Source organism: Neopsephotus bourkii, unplaced genomic scaffold, assembly GCF_033783945.1.
Source record: "Neopsephotus bourkii isolate Nb327-2 ecotype Australia unplaced genomic scaffold, CSIRO-AGI_Nbou_v1 NB_1388, whole genome shotgun sequence".
Lineage (NCBI taxonomy): Eukaryota > Metazoa > Chordata > Aves > Psittaciformes > Psittacidae > Neopsephotus > Neopsephotus bourkii.
Genome location: NW_026901866.1, coordinates 4,577,759 through 4,598,133, shown reverse-complemented (window position 1 = coordinate 4,598,133; position 20,375 = coordinate 4,577,759). Strand labels below are relative to the sequence as shown.

Below are 20,375 nucleotides of genomic sequence, written 5' to 3'. Positions count from 1 at the left end.
GTTTAAGAACAGTTTATTGAAGAATTTAAGACAGGAGATGTAGCACACCTTGAAGTTGGGTTCAGCAAAATTTACTTATCCATGTGGAATAGTCACAGCACCTGCCAGTCAGTACCAGATAACACTTTTCTCATGTACTGTAAAAGTTGAGTTGTTTAGTCGTGTCACAAAATCCATGTTTGCAAAGTGTGCCTCTTGAGACAGTTTATAAAACTGATAGCTTTAGCAAGTAAATTAATTACAGGATAGAATGAAATTTTAAAATTGTTAGAAATGTAAAATCAAATTTAATTATTATAAAGTATGAATACACAAGACTTTTGGTAGTCTAATTTCCCGATTACCAAGATTAAGAGCTGTAATTTCAGTATTCATGTTTTCTTTCACTCCCATTTATTCCAAAACAGGCATTATTTCCTATCTGGCTTACAAGTAATTATTTGGTTTTCCCCTGCAAGAGCCTCTGAACTTCTAAAAACTACCTTTTCTCCTGTTCTTGTCAATCTTTAGGCTTTGAACCAGCTGTTTGAAAAAATCATGGCTCTAGACATTGACGAGCGCCACCTTCTGCGTCTGGGTCATGGAGAAGAGGAATTAGAGACAGAGAAAGATTTCAGCAGGTGAGAAAGAAGGTGCTAATGATAAACTCATTTACATAAACATTGTAGCAAGAAGTATGCATTGAATCCATTCTACCCCCCTTGTAAACGAGCAAAGAGCTGTGCTTGACAAGTTTTGCCTTTCTCTTAATATTGTTGAATCCCAGTAATGCAGAGTGCACCTGCTTTCAATACAGGGTTAAGTAATTTTGGTTATTATTTAGTGGAGAAACTGTGTTGCCTTTGAGTATCTAAAGGCAGAATAAGGCACGTTCACAAACTCAGCTGCTTAGTTAAAAGTAGCTCAATATATTTTGGGCCCATACACACTTTATAGAATTAATCTGTTTTGTGAGAGAAAGGTAGGTTTCTTCAGTTGCGAATTTTTTGTGCCAATATATCACTTCTACTGGCATGGTGAATATGCCATTAATAAATATAAACATGAAATTAAACTTTCTGGTTTTAATTCTTTAGTGTATTGCTTTAATGCAGAGTCACTTATTTCATTGGTAAATAACATGTTTTGGAGAATAAAAATATAAGAAAGCTATTAATTCTGTCAGTCCAAAGGCTTAAAGAACCTGTGCTTGTAAATATTAGTCTGTTTGTTATGTGTTAGTCCAATTGACGTCAGTAAAATTACATACATTCATCAGTGTAAGCAGGGGTATAATGGTCATGCCCTGGAAATAACTGAACTATCCAGGACTGGATTACTATAGCAATACTTTGACTTCAAAAGCTGTAGTAAAAATTACATGTAGTGACTAGAAACTATCCACATGTGCATAGTTGTGTTTCATTTAGCAAAATAAATACCTTGTGGTCTTTTTTTTTTTTTTTTTTAACAAATGTGAATGCTTTAACATGCTCAAATTATTCCAGAAATCTGATAGCCAAAATCTTAGTGAAATGGTGGCATGGCAGATACTTACTTAGTAATATCCAGAATTTAGTATATTCCTGGAACAGGAATGCTTATCATTAAAAAGTTTTCTTTGAGGCACTCTGTATTGTCTGTTTTAATTCTTTTCAATGTAACTCCAGACATATGGGACATTACTGCAAGTTCTAAGGGTTCTGGCAGTTTGGGAGGGAGGATGAGGGTTGAGCAAGATATATGAAGGTGGGCTGCACTACTGTAAGAAGGGAAGTTTATTTCTCATATGCCTATTGTTTGTTTTATTTGCTTCTGATTTCATGGTTTTTTTCTGAGTCAGGCTGTTTTGGAGGTCACAATATTGCCTAAAGAATTTATGCTGCTTGCAAGCGTAGTGTTCCTTTTTTGCTCCTTCTGCAGGCGCAGCAAAGCAGGACAGGGGTATAAGAACGTAAGGTGGACGGGAGCCAATTAAACTGGTACTGCCACTTAAACACAAAGGGGATCACAGCCAAAGAAACTTTTGTAGCAATGAGTGAGGGTGTCATAAAATAGAACGTGTGGGAAACGAGGGGACATTGGAAGTGTGAGGGGGAAAAAAAACCCCAAACAACCAGTTGCAGTTACTTGTAATTATAATGGATTGGGTTTGTTGAGGATGAAAAAACTATTTAGTACTCCAAGGATCGTAAACTGTCATAGTTCCCAAGGAACTTGTTTTATTCCGGTTGTCAACAATATCATAGTCAGTCGTTTCTTAGTAAATTCAAATCTCCAGCTTTAACTACTCTCACCCTTCTAAATAAGACAGTAGAACCCATTGTGATTAGCAGGGATTGTGTCTGTTGGTTTTTGGGTTTTTTTTGTGCTGAAAGCTTACCTTATTGCTAGTAAGCTTAGTAAGAACTTAAAAGTTAGCCCTTATTCATGAATGTGTCACACTGACATGTTTTTATTTGAGCTTTTAACTGCGTATGCATTTTTAAAAGAAAGTGTCCTGTACCTCTCATTTCTTTAATTTCATCTGTTGGTATCCTTTTTTAATCTGTTTTCTTTTTTTAGAAAGTGATCCATAGATTATTTTTTGTTGTTTTTGTACTGCTTCTGGGAGGCGGGGAGTGCATGAAATAAGGAAATTGATTTATAAATAAAAAAAATTTGCCTTGAGTTTTGTAAGAGGGGGAAGAATGGAAGGAGTAAGTTACAAGCTAGTCATAAAAGTTATTCAGCATGCAGCTATGAGCACAGGGTGTCTCAGGTATGTACATATTCCATGCCTCGATGGAAACCTGTATGTTATGCTGGGCCAAGTGTTATTACAAGAAATTTTCTATGTTGTCAAAGGAATTCAGCCTTGCCATACTGAAACTCTGGGTATTGATTCTGTTTATGAAGGTCCATAGACTTGTATAACTTGGTTGAATTTATGTAACGTAGTTGACTGGTAGCTCATAAACAGTACACTGTAAGTAATACTTTTTCTACTTTACAGATACATCACAAGAATGTTTTACTAACACTTAAGAAGCTTTTGTTGAAGTGATAGGATAAAAAAAACTGTACAGTAATGGCTCTTGCATAGCTTTGTAAATTGTTAGGACTCAGCTGATAGAAATAGTCAGCATGTAGCATATTCTTGGGTTTTGGGACTAGCTAGTAGTTGTGGGTTGTCTTTTTTGAGGGTACATTGTGTTTGGTGTGTGATCTCTCATGATACTTAAAATAAACCAGTTTGAATTAGCTACATTTAAATACAAATTATGTTGTTTAATCCATTTTGTAGGTATGGAAGAGTTAATTACGTGCTGGCTCGAAGACTTGAACTTTTACGGGAAGTTGGACGATTGCAAGAGAGTCTTGGAGTCCCAGGAGATGTTTCCTACACTTGTGAAACAGCTGGGCACTTTTTCTTATACCAAGTAAGGACTGAAATCCTTCTACAAAGACTCTATGACCTCAGTATGTTATGAAACAATTCGTAAAAATTTGAGTGAATTTTCAAAATTGAATCTAAAAGAAAACCAAAGCAAACCACATTTTCTTTGGTGATTTAAAATACAATAGCAGCTAAAGCTATAATTGCAGCATTAGTTGCTTGTATTGTTATTGTTTTAACGCCTGCATGATGACTCGCCAATAAGTTACTCGGGCTAGCTGTATTGTGGGCCTAAGCCTTAAATGGACATTAGGTGTTGGAGAATGCTAGGAGCACTGGTAGAGCTCATCTTTTGGTTCAGTTTCCTCACAGAGAAGTCCCACTTGGTATTTCAACCAAAGTACTATAAGTGGAGGTAATCAGGAAATTCTGTCTGTACTGGGTTTATGTGCAAGATTTTAATAGATGTGATCTGCAAGTATAATCTCTGAGAAAAGGCATGGGACTGCTCAGTGCTGGACACAGCCAGCTCAGGTGGACCCGCTGCTGGCTGAAACTTGAGCCCATCAGTGACACTGGTGGTGCCTCTCTAAAAGCATCTTCGAGAAAAAGTCAAAAACCACTGTGCAGCACCTGGGGCAGAGAGGGGAGTGTGGGAAGCAACCATACACACCAAGGTCAGAAGGAAAAGGAGGAGCAGGAACAGAGATTCCCCCTTCTTCATGGAGAGGACCATGGCAAAGCAGGTTGTCCCTTCCAGCCCATGGAGGACTGTGTCACAGCAGATATCCACACCACAAGCAGTGGAGGACCCCATGTTAGAACAGGTGGATAAGCCCTGAAGCTGCAGCCTATAGAAAGCCCATGTCAGAGCAGTGGAAACGTGTGAGGTGGCTAAGATGCAGTGCTACAAACTTGAGTGACAAAGCCCCATTCCTCCTGCACTGTTCAGGGTGGGGAGGAGGTAGAAGAGTTGGGAATGAAGGAGTGAAATTGAACCTGGGAGGAAAGAGGGGGTGGAGAAGAAGGGTGACTTTGGTTCTGTATGTTTCTCACCTTTGTACTCCATTTGTAATTGGAAATAAGTTAAATCAGTTTTCCCCAAGTCAAGTCAACCCATCACAGCTCCAAAACCATTGTCCTGATACAAGCTCAAGTGCCAATTTAGACATAACCTTGCTTTTGTGATAATTTTTCTTAATATTGTGTGTGCAAGACTACACCTTGCCAATGACTGATATTAAAACATGTCAGTATGACACTTCTGTTTGTCATAGGTAATGTCTCGTTGGGAGGAGTATATCAGCAAAGTGAAAGTTAAGGGTGGAAAAGTGCCAGATGTTGCGGATGTCTCCAGTTTCTTTCCTTTTCACCAGTATTTTGCAAATGCTCCTCAACCAGTTTTCAAAGGCAAATCCTATGAAGAAGATATGGAAATTGCTGAAGGGTGTTTTAGACATGTTAAGAAAATATTCACTCAGCTTGAGGTAAGGCATGAAACTTAAAGGTAAGTGGATCTGCCTAATCCTCTAAAAAACTTTACGCAGTTCCAAAATTCTCCTTTGCCCTGTATTCTCCAAGGAGTATATAACTCTAGGCAGCTTTATTAGCTGCTTAGGTGAGAATTTCCACCTTTGGGTAATCTGGCATGGTTCACAACAGGCACAAAGGTCTAATTTGTTTTATTTTGATCTTAGGAAGCAGCCATTCTGGGTGTTCCATTTTCATTGATTAGGTTACTGGGATTTGTTTGCCTATCACTGCTCCTCTGATCCTCACAGGGTCTTTGCAACAGTGAGTTGCCTTTAATCAGATAACCTAGAGCTTAAATGGACTATCTTCTAGTTTTCCCAGAATTGCTTTAGAGGCTTTTAAAAGTCTGGGTAAAGGTGGTCTCTGTATCATTGAGTCATATTAACTTAAATGGTCTTCTAATACTGATTTTGATGTGGTGTTATAGGGGAAAACAAGAAGATATAGTGCAACAGAATTTTGGGGGATTCTGAGAGAGTTCCTCGGAATTGATTGAATAATTGTCTGCAAATTTGTATATGCACACAGATTGCAGAATTATTTGTGTGTTTAAAAGATTGCTTTTTGAAATTTTTGAAATACTATGATTTCCAAGTTTAGCATTAAAAATTATTCAAAATGGGAATGCTAACAGTAGGTACCTTCAGAACTTTCTTGCTGAATTATTTTAAGAAGGTGGCCAGATAGTTGAAGTGAATACACTTTATAAGGAATAACTTTTTGTATTCTGACTTTCACGGTTTTCTTCTCTTGCATAGGAATTTAGAGCATTTGAACTTCTTCGCAGTGGCTTGGATAGATCCAAATACCTGTTGGTGAAAGAAGCAAAAATCATTGCCATGACTTGTACTCATGCTGCTCTGAAACGACACGACCTGGTTGAATTAGGTTTCAAAGTAATGATTTTTTTTGTTTTGGTCCCCACCCTCTCTTGTATAAACTTTTTTGTCTGTACTAAATCTAGGCAACTAGGTTATTTTGATTTGCTTTTTTTGTACCAGTATGTTTCAATTTTTAATTTTACTGAAGAAAAATGTAAGTAAAAAATGAGATCACTTCTAAGTTACTTATATTAAAAAATGCTTAATAGTGTAGATGATGATCTGCAGTGGTATGATTGAGGAATAAAATAAAGGCAGAATTGGGGGAAAAAAATGGCCTTTATAACTTTACCTAAAAATGAGCAATTTGATGAAAAGCTACTATGATGCAATGCTGTTCTCACTCTGCAGTATTAGCCATAGATATTAATTTAGTACAGACTTGTATGTGACAGTAGCCAAGCACCAATAACTTTTAGTATTATTTTTCTCTGATAATGCCCTGTATTGGATCACAAAAGCGCTCTTTTTTTCTGCTTCAGTGCAAAGGTACCAACATAGTTTGATCCACTGCAGAAAGCTTTTCTGCATGGGTTGTGTGATGTGGGAAGCATGTAGTGATTCAGTCAATGGATTCCTTCTGAATGTAAGCCCTGGTTGGTTGGTACAGATAGATCTGCTATTGATGTGGTAGGATTTCATCCTCTGACATTTAGTTTTGGTAATACTGATACTTTGCCTATGAGGTAAAATCCTGCTGTAATTGTTCCACCTGTCAAAAATCAAATAACTAGTTGATGTCTTCTTTTTTCAAGGCTGAATAACTAAATTTGTATTACTTGCCTGATGGACATACCTTTGTTTCCTTTTTTTCCCCTCAGTATGACAACATCTTAATGGAAGAGTCTGCTCAGATTCTGGAGATAGAAACCTTTATACCTCTCCTGCTGCAGGTTAGACCTGAATCATAAAATATATTACAAAAAACATTAAATGAAAGTCTGTGTTCTTGAACAATACAGAATATTTAAAGGGAAATATCTTGTGCAGAAAGTAACCTAGGACTAATACTTGCCATGTGAGTGGACAGCAAGAACTTTAACTTTGTTCTACATCAGTTGTTTATCCTTGGGTATTGATGGTATGGAGTAAGCTAATAGTTCTAGATATGTTGGTTTTATTGACTAAATAGTAGGATTAGCAGGCTTTTGTTTTGAAAATAAAAAGTGAAGATATTTTATGTAAAGTAGTCCTGGCTTCGTTATATTCTTTGTCAATAATAGTGATTATTTCTGATCGTAAAAATTGTTAAAATTTAAATAAGGGCTATTAAGGAATAGCAGATAAAGGAATGCAGATGTGATACAGTTGAATGAAAGTCTTGCAGCTGGAAAGGTACTGCTAATGCAGGGAAGGAAGGAAGGGAACTGGAGCTAACATGGAACGGGATATTTATAGCATAGTCTTTAAGAAGCCAGGTAGCAATAGCTCTGTTATGTAAGGGATTTTTGTAATATATGGCCAACACTGCTACTTCTGAAGTTGAATGCTTTTCCTTAAAAACGTTTGTGCTGATCATTCGAAGCTCAGGATGCTTGGACTTTCTTGACTTCTTTATTATTTTTTTTTGGCTCCAGTAAAGATTGTGTGTGGTTGCTTTTAGCAACTTGTCTTTTAAGAGCTAGGGGATTTAATAAGTAAGTAAAATGTGCTTCTTGCACATCTGTGGCTCTGTTATCTCTGTAATCTGCGGTCATTGTAAGATAAAATTTCACCTCTGGAAGTGTGGCCTCCTTCAGGAACTCTGGGCAAACTGTAGCTGTGAATCAGTTTGATGTGTGGAAAGTCAGTAAAACTGAAGACAGTCTGTACTGTTGATTTGATTCTTACTCTAGTGGCTTTCTGAAAAATATGCAGCCTTCATTTCATATTCTCAAATTAATATTCTCATAAATTCGTTTCAGAAGCTTTGCCTGGAGGAGATACTTTCATTTAAAAGCAATAAATAAAGTCTTCGAAGAAAACCACATCCAAGCTTTTTTATTTCCATTCTAAAACAAAATGTGTATTGAAAAAGGCGTGATAGAAATTTCTTGAAATACTGGATATATTTGTAATTGTATCTCATAATTTTTCATTTTGCTCTGTTCCAGTGGATATTAGAACACAGTTGCAGGAAAGTAACTATGGGCCTAGCACACAAAAGAAATGCGCATGTCTGAGTTGCTTTTAAAGCCCAACTCCTGTTCTCAGTTGCTGTTTAACTCTGTAGGTTTTTAGATTTTAGGAATAAATATGTAGTACTTTACACCTTGAGGTGTTTAAAGACTGATGACTTTTGATAATTCTGAGCAGGCAGGCAGCTAATTCACCCTCTAAACCCCAAATACTGCCTGAACTCTGAACAGGAACACGTACTTCTCCATCTCATTTGGGTGTCTGCAGAGCAAACTGCTGGAGTGAGGCTTCTCACAAATTGTGACACAGCATTGTAATGCAGTGCTATGTAATGACGAAATTCTGTGTGCTTTTACCATGGTTTTCACTGATTATGAAATTACTGGATTTAGTGAAATAAGCATCTTAGAGTGTTTTTTTAAGTGGTTGAGTGAACATTGAATAACCAGGTGTATCAGGCTGGTGAGGGGAAGTAAGTGTACATGAACAATACATAAGCTGACCGTTCCATCATAGAGTCATATTGTGTGTGTTATTCTGTGACCTTATTTACAATAGCTATCAAAATAGACCTTGAAAATTGAGGATTTTTTGTTTTGTTTTTTAACAAAACCTGAAGAGCTAGGCTTACAGAGTAGTACTTGATTTCTTGCACTTACAATTCTGAATAAGAAATTTAAAAAAACAGAGTTCTTTGCAGAGCTCTTTGAGATTGAAATGGCCGATCAGAGGAATAATTATATTGGCTAATTGGTCTTCTCCAAAGCAGTAGCCTTTTGGGAGGGGAAAAAATAAAATCTTTTCCCTTGCCCTTGAAAATAATTTCCACCCACTTTCTTACTAAGGCATCTTTTGTCTTGGTTGAGCTGGACAGTCCCGAATTCAGTTTTCATTCTTTACTCTCTTATCAGAGAGGTCTTCATTTCTTTCACATTTCAGGATGGCAAGAAAAGGAACGTTAGTCTTTGTCTTGAGTAGTGGCAGTATGGGGAAAGGTATCCCAGAAGCGTATAACAAACATGGGTCTGAATTGTAAAACTTGCAGGTGAAAATTTCAGAATTCCAGTTCTACTCTTCTGTTCCCCTTTTGTCCCTATGTTACAATGTTCTTCCATGAGTTCCGAAACTCATGAAAGAGAACTCGTGGGCTCAGCAGTCATTACTGAGTTCTGTCAGTATGTAATTTAGGTAGACAAAGGATGATGAGGAACTGGAAAGAGATATACCAAACATACTGAAGAGCATTCAGTCCAAGGGCCAGGGTGGGGATTTAATTAGAGGCTCATTCTGGTCATGGAAGAGGCCATGTGGGAATTCCAGAGCTAAACAGGTGAAACGCATGAACTACAGAGACACTTGAAAGGCTGGTTCAGTTTGTGCCTCAGGTACATGAGCACTAAAACTGTTTTATATGCTGCAGGTAGTTCATATTTGATATCTTGGAATAAAACACTACTGTGTAGAAACCAGATTTTTTTACTATAACTTGATGTATTTGTGCTTTTTTCCCTCCCATTGTGTTCTGACATGTTAACTTTGACTTTTAAAACAATGCAATATGACATACTGATATTTCTCTACTATTTAAATATATAAACTTACTTGTTGCTTTATAACAAACAAGAGTTTATGTAAAGCACTGCGCCTTTTTCTGTTAGTAGATTAGAAAGAAGCTATAATAGTCTTTAAAATGACTGCAGCTCAGTGTAGCTTAAGAACAAATGTTGACATTTAGGACTCAGACTAAGCCAGTTTGACTGCTAATGTGTTGTAGTTGAGTACCTCAGTTACACTGTAATAGTTACAATTCTGCAATTGTTTAATTCTAGAACCCACAGGATGGATTCAGTCGTTTGAAGCGGTGGATTATGATTGGTGACCATCATCAGCTGCCACCAGTCATTAAGAACATGGCTTTTCAAAAGTACTCCAACATGGAGCAGTCTCTTTTTACACGATTTGTTCGTGTTGGAGTGCCAACTGTTGATTTGGATGCTCAGGGAAGAGCAAGAGCAAGGTGAGACATACAAAATGTCATGTCTATCCGTATAAGAAAATACAAAAAAAGTACACATATACTTTTGGAAACTTTGTTTTATTGTTAGGACAGGAGTTTGCAAAACTCTGTCTCTTCCATTTCTTTCAGCTTAGGCTAGGAAGGTGGATTTTGCTTTGCTGAAGTACGATCAGATTTATTTTCCTTTTTTGATAATATAATAGTACTCTGCTATATTATGAGTATTTTAATGATAATCATATTTAAAGGAATTTTAGTAGTCAAATTTTGTTGTGTTTTTTTTCTTTACAGCTGAAACTTTTTAGAAGCTCCCTTTTCTGAACTAATGTATTTAATATATCTAAGGCCAAATAAATACATTATTTACTTAGAGTTGAATATGTAATATTTCTCTTAAATTCTGCAAAAGGGTTCTTTTCTTGTATTATTTCAGCAGAGCTTCAGCTTTTATTGAAGACAATCATGTTGTTCACCCAAGAGTGTTAAGCCTTTTTTATATATTTAAAGAGATACAGAATGTCTCTAGTATGATATCTCTTTCTTTTTTTATCCATGTATTTGTCACTTTACTGTGGTAATGTAGATGTTTTATTTATTGTGTAAATTGCATATTTGTGGTGTTGTAGTAAGAAGGTAAAATAAAACCAAAGAGAAAATTGCTCCATATAAAATCTTGCTACTCTAAGTTTAGTTTTAAATCCTGGTATTTATTTTTTTTTATAAAATGAAGGAGAACTTAATTTTTTCATGTAGGAATTGTTGGGGGTGATAGAATATTATTTTCTAGTCATGAAAAACAGTTCAGTCTGATTTAAAAAATGCAGATTATAGCTGAGTATGGTGATAAATTAAGCTTATTTTGCCATCTGCTATTTTGCAACATCTCTGCAAATTTCTTAGAAATGAGAGAGCAGAATTCTGTCACTTCATAAACCATTTCATCATCTAGTTTTTTTTCCATACCTTCTTATGCTTTGTCATAAGTAGCTTCCCATGAACTAACTGCTACTTTACCTGGTCTGGATTTTGTTGTATGTTTGTGAATGAGGCATTTTGGTTATGTTACTGTCTCTATAAATACCAGAGATGATTCAGAAGTGGGTAGATATCAGTTGCTTCCCTTCATGTCCCATGTTAATATATGGCAGTATACAAAATAAGCAAATTAATTTCTTTTTGCAGTAAGAAACTTTACAGCAGATAATGCTGAAAATCCTTTTTCTCCTAGTCCTTTCTTTTTGTGAAGAAACGTTAATATTCCATAAGTTTTGTTACCCATGGAAATTCCTACTAGATTTCTTTGCATAATATGTACCCTTCAGCGTTAAGTCTGACCAAGTAGAACAGTCTTAAGGCTGAGGGTGCTGCAATGAAGTAAACTGTAAAGCTTTCTGTGAGACATAACCAAACAGAGTTAAAAAACTTAATATTGCTGGATAGCTTGTACAAGTGCATTCGTTTATATATGTATAGCTGTCCAGCAAAATTATTTTTTCAATTGAAAACCTGCAGAAACATTAATGTTGAAAGTAATGGGGTGTGTGCATTTGAATTGTGTTGAATGAGTTGAACTGAGGGTTTGTCTCTGTGTGGTTTTGAACAGTTTATGTAACCTTTACAACTGGCGTTACAAGAACCTGGGTAACCTGCCTCACGTGCAGCTTCTGCCAGAGTTCAGAACAGCCAATGCTGGGTTTTTGTACGACTTCCAGCTTATAAATGTGGAAGACTTCAATGGTGTGGGAGAGTCTGAACCCAATCCTTATTTCTACCAGGTAAGAGAAATACTACATATATACTTTATTTAACCTAGATATCGCATATTAAATCTGCCATGAAGACAGACTATCAAAATACAGTAAATGGATGTTTTAATTCATGTTCTCAGATAACTGAGTCATGCATGTGCATGATTCTTTTTTCTCCTTTTAAGAGTTTTCAGTGTTGAAAATGATGATGTATTATGCTTTGCTTTTTTGCTCAGAGTGAATGACTTTGAGATCTGTGTTTTCTCAGTGTTTCAGGAGGAGTGAGATTTGGTTTACAGTTCATTACGAAACACTTTTTTTGGCCTGTATCAAGTTAAATACTGCTGTGATTCAGCTGTACTGCCATGATAGCGTAGTAGCATTTCTCCTGTACATGAAGGATCAAAGATTGAAATTAACATGGAATTAACACCTTAAATTTTACGTAAAATTGTGAAAAGCAAACAATGTTCTTTAAGATTATAATACTCATGGTCATTTTTTTCCCCTGTTAAAATCATTGAGTTATGTTTATGTATTTTTTTTTCAAGATATGTATCCATATGTTTTGCTTGGGCTCCTCCCACTTTTTTGTTATACAGACTAGTGTGCTGTTAGTAAAGAAAGCAGTGGTGAGTCATAATCCAGTTTATCTCACTTCTAGGTTGAGGGCACAGTTACTTGGAGGGAAGAGTTTCTTATTATTTTGGTTTTATGCTGTATTTGTTTTTAACACTGTAATGTACAAGTGTTAAAAAGTTGTCCTGTGGACCAGGAACAGCTGGAGTTACTGCCTTAAAAATGGGATTCTGGTAATTGTGAGTCTGAGCACTGGTTTTGACCACTCCTGGGCCAAAGAAGACTGGGACCACTCATGCAAGAACACTGACACCTTTATCATTACAGCAGCGCTTTCATGTGCAGGCTCTTCTCATATTTCCTATAGGGTTTTGGGAGGTTTTTTTTGCAGGAGAGAGGGACTTTGGGTTTTTTTTTGTGGTCTTGAGGATTGAGAGATATTAGTAGAGTATGCTGGTGGCATTGCGTTGTTTTCCATGAGGTAAGATTGCAGCCATGTATTATTTATTTATGAATTTGGGCATTTCTTTCTAGACTTAGAGGATTAAAATTTGTAGAATAGTTTTACACCCACAGGTGTTTGATATGCCCGGCAACTGCATTTTCCAAGTAATGCAGAGCCCACTTAATGAGAAAAAATAGCCTAGTCAAATATATGCCAAGTAGGGATAAGATTCCCAGTATAAATAGAGCAGGAATAAATGTCACTAACTGAGAACAACTTTTTAGCATGAAAGATAATTTTTGTTGACAGAAAATGGATGTAAACAGGCTGTGAATAACTTTAGTCTGGAAGTTTTGTCCTGTTTCAAATAGGCAGTAGAGTGATGCTTTGGGACAGACATTGTTCTTTGTAAGTAATGGCACAGAAAAAATTGCAATATACAAAATATGAAATAACAACTGGTCATTTGAAATTGAATAGGTTTGGCCTGCAGTAGAAATAATTGGGTTTGATAATCCAGATGTCTGTCTCCTAATTAATAGTCAAAAGGAGTTTAGTTATTCTAGTTCAACTAGTTTTTACTTTCAGCTTACTCGAGAGTGAGTCATTGCAGCTATTTTCAGGCTTACTTGAAATGATGTTGTATTGGTGCTAAGTGTTTTTTAAACCCGTGTATTTCAATACAGGTATCTGCAGATTACCATCTTCTAATACTTTTTGACAAATAATAATTTCATAGTTTTACGTAATGTGAGATTTTGGTGTGTGACCTTTTAAGAAGGAAAAAAACCAAATACTCTTTTTGGTTGAGCTGTGTAATACAGTTAAGTTGGGAGTTCCTTTTGTATATAAGGCTATCAGTACATAAATGCATTTAGGTACAAATGTGTAAATATATAATAGTCCCTAAATGATTTAATTTTTAAGCAATTACTATTATCTTTAACAATTATTAAATACTTAGAGACGTTCTAGCTCTGAGATTTTTCTGTAAATAAATGATAATGTCACAGGTATTAATTTTTCCAACGTTAACAGATTGAGTAACCCCTTCTTTTTTCTTTAAGAATCTTGGTGAAGCTGAGTACGTCGTGGCACTCTTCATGTATATGTGCCTGCTTGGTTATCCTGCAGACAGGATAAGCATCCTGACAACATACAATGGACAGAAACATCTGATCCGTGACGTCATTAATCAGCGGTGTGGAAATAATCCACTGATTGGACGGCCAAACAAGGTGACTTTGAAAATGTATCAGTCATTGCAGTGGTTCTGATTTGTTTGGTTTTAAATTGAAGTATTATACAGCAGGCTAATTTCAGAGATGCACAGATTTCTGTGCAAGTATTCCTTGGTAACTACACATTTATTAACTTACATTCTATGGAATTTTGTGAAGTAGTGCCCTTGTTTCTGCCTGTTTGTAATTTGTCATACAAAGTGAAGTCCATGAAGTTGGAAAAGCTACAGACCACCAGAGGCAGAATAACTCTTTTGTAATTTATTTTGTTCTCAAAACCCACAAATCCCCAAACCCACAACTTTTAAGAAGATCCACCCAGAGTAGAAATGCTTTGATAAACATGTGATGGATGACAAATCTGATGAAACAAAAAAGTATAGTTGTAAAAATTTGGTGCTAATATGAACTCTGTATAAAACTGATGGCTTTCCACAGTCTTTTTGATATTAGCATTCCACTGTTATCTGTGTTGACTAAAAATGTAAAAGAAACAGTATACAGTCAGACAAAAGCTGCTCCCAGCATTTCCCAAAAGGAGCAGGCTGATGATTTTTGGTTAGCAGACAGCTAAAACAGAATTAAACCATTTTCTTTTCTCTTCCCATTTATTGCAATCTCAGTCCGAAGTTGGTGTTAAAATTTTGGTGTCACATTTTAATTGAAATGGCAAGATTTAACCTATGGAGGTTTTTTCTTGATTTTTGATTCTCTAGGTAACAACTGTGGACAGATTCCAAGGTCAACAAAATGATTATATTCTCCTTTCACTAGTGCGTACCAAAGCTGTAGGCCACCTTAGGTATGTGACAAGATACTCTTGTAATGTCATTAAACTGCATGTTTTCTGTATCAGAAAGATTGTTTATAATACATTACATAAAAAATGTTCAGTTGTTTGCATACATAGTAGAAATGAAGTTTAATACTATGTATTGAATGAAGTTCAGACATATTTCCTTTTATAACTGTCTGGTAGCCTCTTCACAACCACTTTATCCTTTAGTAATGGCTGTTATACTATAATTAGTTTATATTACTGCTGATAGGCTGAACTTGGTTTCACCCTGGTAGAACGATAGGAATGTAATACTTGTTGAACAAGTGCAGGCTTACGTTTTTTCATGGATGCTTTCTTGTAAGTGAGCTTTTAATTTGTTTCTGTATCAGAAGTTTTTGATCACTGCAGTCACACAGATCATCTAACAGTAGTTCGGTGAGTTATCAGAGTCATGTTTACTCATTCAGGGATACAGAAATGCTATTGTGATTTGTATGTTAACCTGTGAAGTCTAGGGAAGTAGTAAAGGGTGATTTTTTTTATTATTTTTTTTTTATATATCAACCTTTCTTTTTACCAGTGCAGTAAACTGATACTCATACATACATATACAAACACACAGTTCTATATAATGTTTCTAGGATTTGGTAGTTATTGAAACAGAATGTAAGGAAAAATTCTAAAGACAAAGTAGTATTTTAGCATATTATTTTATATTTCCTTTATTTAAGGCTTCTGTATACTTCTAGTTATTTTTATTGCAACTTTATCATCATTGAAAAAGAACATGATTGGGTTTGTTTGTTTTCTGAAGGGATGTCCGACGATTAGTCGTTGCCATGTCAAGAGCCAGGCTTGGGCTTTATATCTTTGCAAGGGTATCACTGTTTCAGAACTGTTTTGAGCTAACTCCAGCTTTCAGCCAACTCACAGCTCGACCGCTTCACCTCCATATCATTCCCACGGAATGTTTTCCAACAGCAAGAAAGGTAGGAACAGCTGCTCTGAATTTCGTGGTCTGTAATGGGAGTGCATCTGTTTGCCGCTTTTTAAGTGGGCTGTAAGAGGTGGAACTGCCTTCTTTCACAGAATCACAGAATAGTTACGGTTGGAAAGGACCTTAAGATCATCTAGTTCTTTGCTAAACCAGTGCCTCTTTGATAATTATGTCCCTAGATTTAACTGCTGTCGTAGTACACACAGGCTGGTTTTAGTTGATTTTTCCACAAAATACAGTTATTGAGATAACTGTGCCTACTTTTTCCTAAATTCTGCCTGTGTTAAGTGATTCAGTGTTTTTCTCTTCTGAGAAATAGGTTTTTAGTGTGTTACATAATTTTGGTCTTGTTACAAAATAATCTTACTTCTCAAAAAGAATACAAGCTAATAATTTCTCACTGAAAGAGGTAAAATTCTGTTTGAGTAATTCAGAATAACCAGTTAATTTATTTTTTTTAATTGGCCCAGAATTGCAAAACTCTTTTGTTGCTGAGCGAGGTTCATAAATACAGAAATATTATTTGTAATACTGCATTACATCTTGAAGGAAAAGTTTTTGTTAAGCATCTAAGCAGAGGAGGGCACACAGAGTAGGATGCGAAATGAAGAAACAGAAGAAAATCTGCTTTGCTGTATGGAGCTTTAAGGAGTGCCTATATGAAATTCAGTTACAGATCTTTCCCTGGTCTTAAGTGTTATTGACAAGTCTGGGAGGGAGCCCTTCACTTGAAACTTCCAGGTCCACTGTGCAACAAAGAATGAAGTATGCACAGTAAGTGAGGGTGATCCAGAAGGAGCTGGACTGTGATGGACAAGTAGGCCAAGTCGTAATCTGATTGATTGTCAGCTGTTTGGCCTTTAACATGCTAAATGACTCAAGTCCAAAATGGATTATGGAATAAGCATCAAAACCCAGCCTTCCCCAGCCCTTGGGCTGCAGTGTCATGATTAATCCGTTATTAATCTAAAGAGTAAGACTTACACTTCCTGTCTTTCCAAAGAATTCAGGTTTGGGTTTTGTTTTTTTTTCTTTAAAAAGCATTTTTTAATTTTGGGGGGTTTATGTTTTCTAACATACTTAAATAACTTTTGAATAATGGTTGTTTTGCTTTGTTTGCTGACTGTCTACTTTTTTTTCCCTTCTTAGAATGGAGAAGGACCATCTCACCAAGTACATGTTATTAAGAATATGCCACAAATGGCTAACTTTGTGTACAATATGTATATGCACATGATACAAAGTACACACCACTATCAACAGGTAAGGACCTTTTAACTCTTGGAAGGTGTGCATTTAAAATAAAATCGATTTTTTCATAAGTGACAGATGCTGTTGAGGTTTGAGTCTCTTCAATATCAGATTTTCGGATGGTAAATTTCTTTTTCTCTGCAGTTCTTATCCAGTGAATCTTCAATTTTATTTTTTTTTTCTCTTCTGAGAGGCATAGCTTCAGCCAGATCTGAAGCATTTTGCTACCCAGAAAAGGCCTTTGCCAGGTGGACAGGGTACTTGCTATTTTGGGGAAGTGCTCTAATTATGTCTGCTGTAAAGAAAACGGGATAGAGAAAAAAGGAGTGACACTACTGAAATCTCTTCTTCTTGTAATTGTATATTTTTAAAGTATCAAAGTTCACACTGTTCTATTAGAAGCCCAGCCCTTTGTCAAGATTTGTTTTGGAGTCAGTTTATCGATATAGTTGGAGATCTTTCAACCATGCAGACTTTATGTGATGAAGACTCAGCAGACTATGCAGTTGGTCACATTCAGATGCAAATTAATAGCCCTGTCAAAACCAAAAAGGTCATGAAAAGCAGATGGTAATCTCTAAATTTTACTTAAAGATGGGTTTGCTTGACACCTTAATCAAATATGGACCAAATCCTGTGCTAATACCAGTTATTCTTTTTAGATTTCTTATTTTTTTGTATTGCTAGCTAAAATTGGTTACAAAACTGCAGCTTTCCTACTGCGGCAATGAATCACATTCTCCTTGCAGGAGAAGCCAAAAAGTGAACAAAAAAAAAAACCAAATAGGAAAAGAAAATGCAGGTATTAAATTTCTTTTATCCTATATAGTACAACATGGTATTTTTCCTTTTCTTTTACACTAGACTTAAGAGTAGTAGTCACAAAGCACAACATACATCTAAATGAATCACTGAAGAAGCCTTGAGTTTGTATCAGGATTATAAAGGATCTTTGGTTTTGAAATACACTTTTTCTGAGAACAGATGGATTATAAAAACCAGTATGGTAATTTCAGAGTCTAAAAAAATGCTTTTCATATCTCTGGTGGTAGTCATAATTGCTTCAAAGATTTGCCTGTGCTTGTCAGAAATTTGTAGTATTGGTGTCATCTAACTGAAGATAAGACATCACTGTAATTAAACACTCGATTTGTCATGTGAAGCTAAGCTGCCTTTAAGGAAAACAAAATGAAAGAGTCATCCATAGGAGGTTTATTGAGCTTTCATTTCATTAAAATGCTTCACAGTATTTCAAGGAAATACCCATCCTGTTTTTAAATAATGTAAGGTTGCAAGAAGTAGGAGGGTTTCTGTACAGCCTGGAGTTGTATAGCTGGCATCCGTACTCTTCAGCTAACTGTATTGGTATTGCTTTTTTCCCAAAATCTGTAGTACAGCTACCATCGCTGCTTATAATATTTTGCCAACTAATTTTTGTTTGAAGGCAAAAGACTTCGAATTTATGGATGTATTATGTGAAAAAATACGTAAGCATTGTTTTAAGTGTTACTGGAACTTGTGTTATTCCACATTTAGAGCTGTTGGTGCAACTTCTGTAAGTACAGATAATGTTCACATAGCATTTTATAAGATGTTTCAATGGGAAATTACTGGAATGAGTTGTTGAAAACAGGCTTATTAATGGCCTCAAAAAGCAAGTTAAACATATCTAGGACTTTGAAATAGTAATTGATGAGATTATGGTAGGAATGTGATTGTTGCTCCAAGTAGGGATTTACCATAACCCTATTACTTGTCTGGCTGTTTGGGATACTGTGTTTGATAGCCTTTAGTTGGAAGTACTGAGTTTTTAACACCCTCTTTCAGGCAAAAAAATATCACTAATAAGACTGTTTTGTGGGGTTTTTCTATTTTCATATAGGAGTTACGTGCCTACAGGTGATTAGGGATTCTAGATTGTCTTTGTTGTTCACTTGTTATCTAATTCAAAATCCTAACTACAAGGTGAACAGGTCAAGCTAAAATAGGAATATATGCCAAAATAGATGCATTTCCAAAAACTGAAAATCCTTTATTTTTTTTAATCATCTAGCGTTTACTGCCCCCACCTGCCATGGTTGAAGAACCAGAAACTACTCAAACTCAGGAGTCTGAGATAGAAGATGGAGTGCAAGATATGCAAGAAGATGCAGCAGCAGAAGAAAATAAGGCAGGAGAAGAAATAATAAAGGAAGAAGAACTGAAAGTGGATGAAGTGGATGAACATCGAACAATGCCAGAACACCCTGGAAGAGACAGTGATAGTGGAGACAGTGAACCCGAGAATGAGACTGAAAAGTGATTCACGTGATGTTTGTCCTCTACATGTTTTGGAAAACAGATAAGGGAAAAGACATTTAGGAATAAAATTGCTATTTTTACACTGACTTTTTTAAATGTCTGCTTGTGTAGTGTGACCTGTTTGGTATATTTTTCACTTTATGGACAAGCAGAATGTTTGGCAAATGCTCTACTGAGTTCCTGTCAGTATCAGTAATGTGATTTGTTTGATGGCCTCAAATGATACACAGTTTCCTTTTCATAAGCTATTCAGTAAAGATGCTTTTTATACCAGTTTTGAATATTTGACCTTTAATTCAGTCACTGAGTTGTCCGTTAAATCTCACTGATTTAAGTATATTCAATACTAGTCAGACACTCTATAGTGTCCGTAATATTCTGTAATGGAGAATTCCATGTGCAGAGCTGTACTGGTACACACTGAGGTGTTATTTTAGGCATAGGCTCTAGTTCAGTAAGATATTTAATAGTATGTCTATGAGAAGTGTGAATTACTTTGGGACTTCTAAATGTTCAGAAGTTTTATTGAATTGTGACCTCAGCAGATTCTCAAAATTTCATAAGGCTCAGGTACTTATAGCAATTTCTCATTGTTGACTTCTGAAGCTGTTTGTAATTCATAGATGAAGTAAGGATGCAGCTTTTCAATAGCACTGCTTTTTGAATTAGTGTATTGAAATACATTTCTCTTGCTGTAACAGGACACAGTAATTGCCCAGGATAAAGCCGAAGAGGGAGAAAAATTAAAGTAATTCCCTGACTGCAGGATTTGCAAAATACACAATATTGATATTAATGACATCACGGTGGAGTGGTTTTTCTAGGGCGACTTCTGAGTGTACATCTTTCATAAAGTAATCAAGAGAGTTTTTTCCCAGGTTCATTAAGAATATCTGCCAACTTGGCAAATTATTCAGTGGTTCAAAGAGACTTTTGGATTTCCAAGTGGATTTTCAAAGCAGTAGCCATAGGGACACTTTTTACTGCTGGCAAAGGGAAAATGGTTGGTACTGCAGTTGTGAAGCTGCCAGAAGGACTTCCTCAATAAATTGACCAGAGAATAATTAAATTGACTTTATAAGCTTTTACTGATAGCACTGAAGTTATTTTTCTTTGTATTTTTGT

The 20,375-nt window shown here is 35.9% G+C and overlaps 1 protein-coding gene across 1 annotated transcript in view; it reads left to right on the top strand.

Annotated features, from left to right (window-relative positions):
- The window catches only part of AQR (aquarius intron-binding spliceosomal factor), a 49,847-nt gene extending 29,798 nt beyond the window's left edge, over positions 1-20,049 (top strand). Inside the window, exons 24-35 of the mRNA XM_061367660.1 lie at positions 511-620; positions 3,266-3,401; positions 4,636-4,845; positions 5,650-5,787; positions 6,594-6,665; positions 9,720-9,907; positions 11,511-11,682; positions 13,747-13,917; positions 14,637-14,722; positions 15,516-15,690; positions 16,848-16,961; positions 19,003-20,049. Of these exons, the coding sequence (XP_061223644.1) occupies positions 511-620; positions 3,266-3,401; positions 4,636-4,845; positions 5,650-5,787; positions 6,594-6,665; positions 9,720-9,907; positions 11,511-11,682; positions 13,747-13,917; positions 14,637-14,722; positions 15,516-15,690; positions 16,848-16,961; positions 19,003-19,251 (1,821 nt within the window). The 3' untranslated portion in view covers positions 19,252-20,049. The remainder of the gene's footprint in view (positions 1-510; positions 621-3,265; positions 3,402-4,635; positions 4,846-5,649; positions 5,788-6,593; positions 6,666-9,719; positions 9,908-11,510; positions 11,683-13,746; positions 13,918-14,636; positions 14,723-15,515; positions 15,691-16,847; positions 16,962-19,002) is intronic.
- The last annotated feature ends 326 nt before the right edge of the window (positions 20,050-20,375 follow it).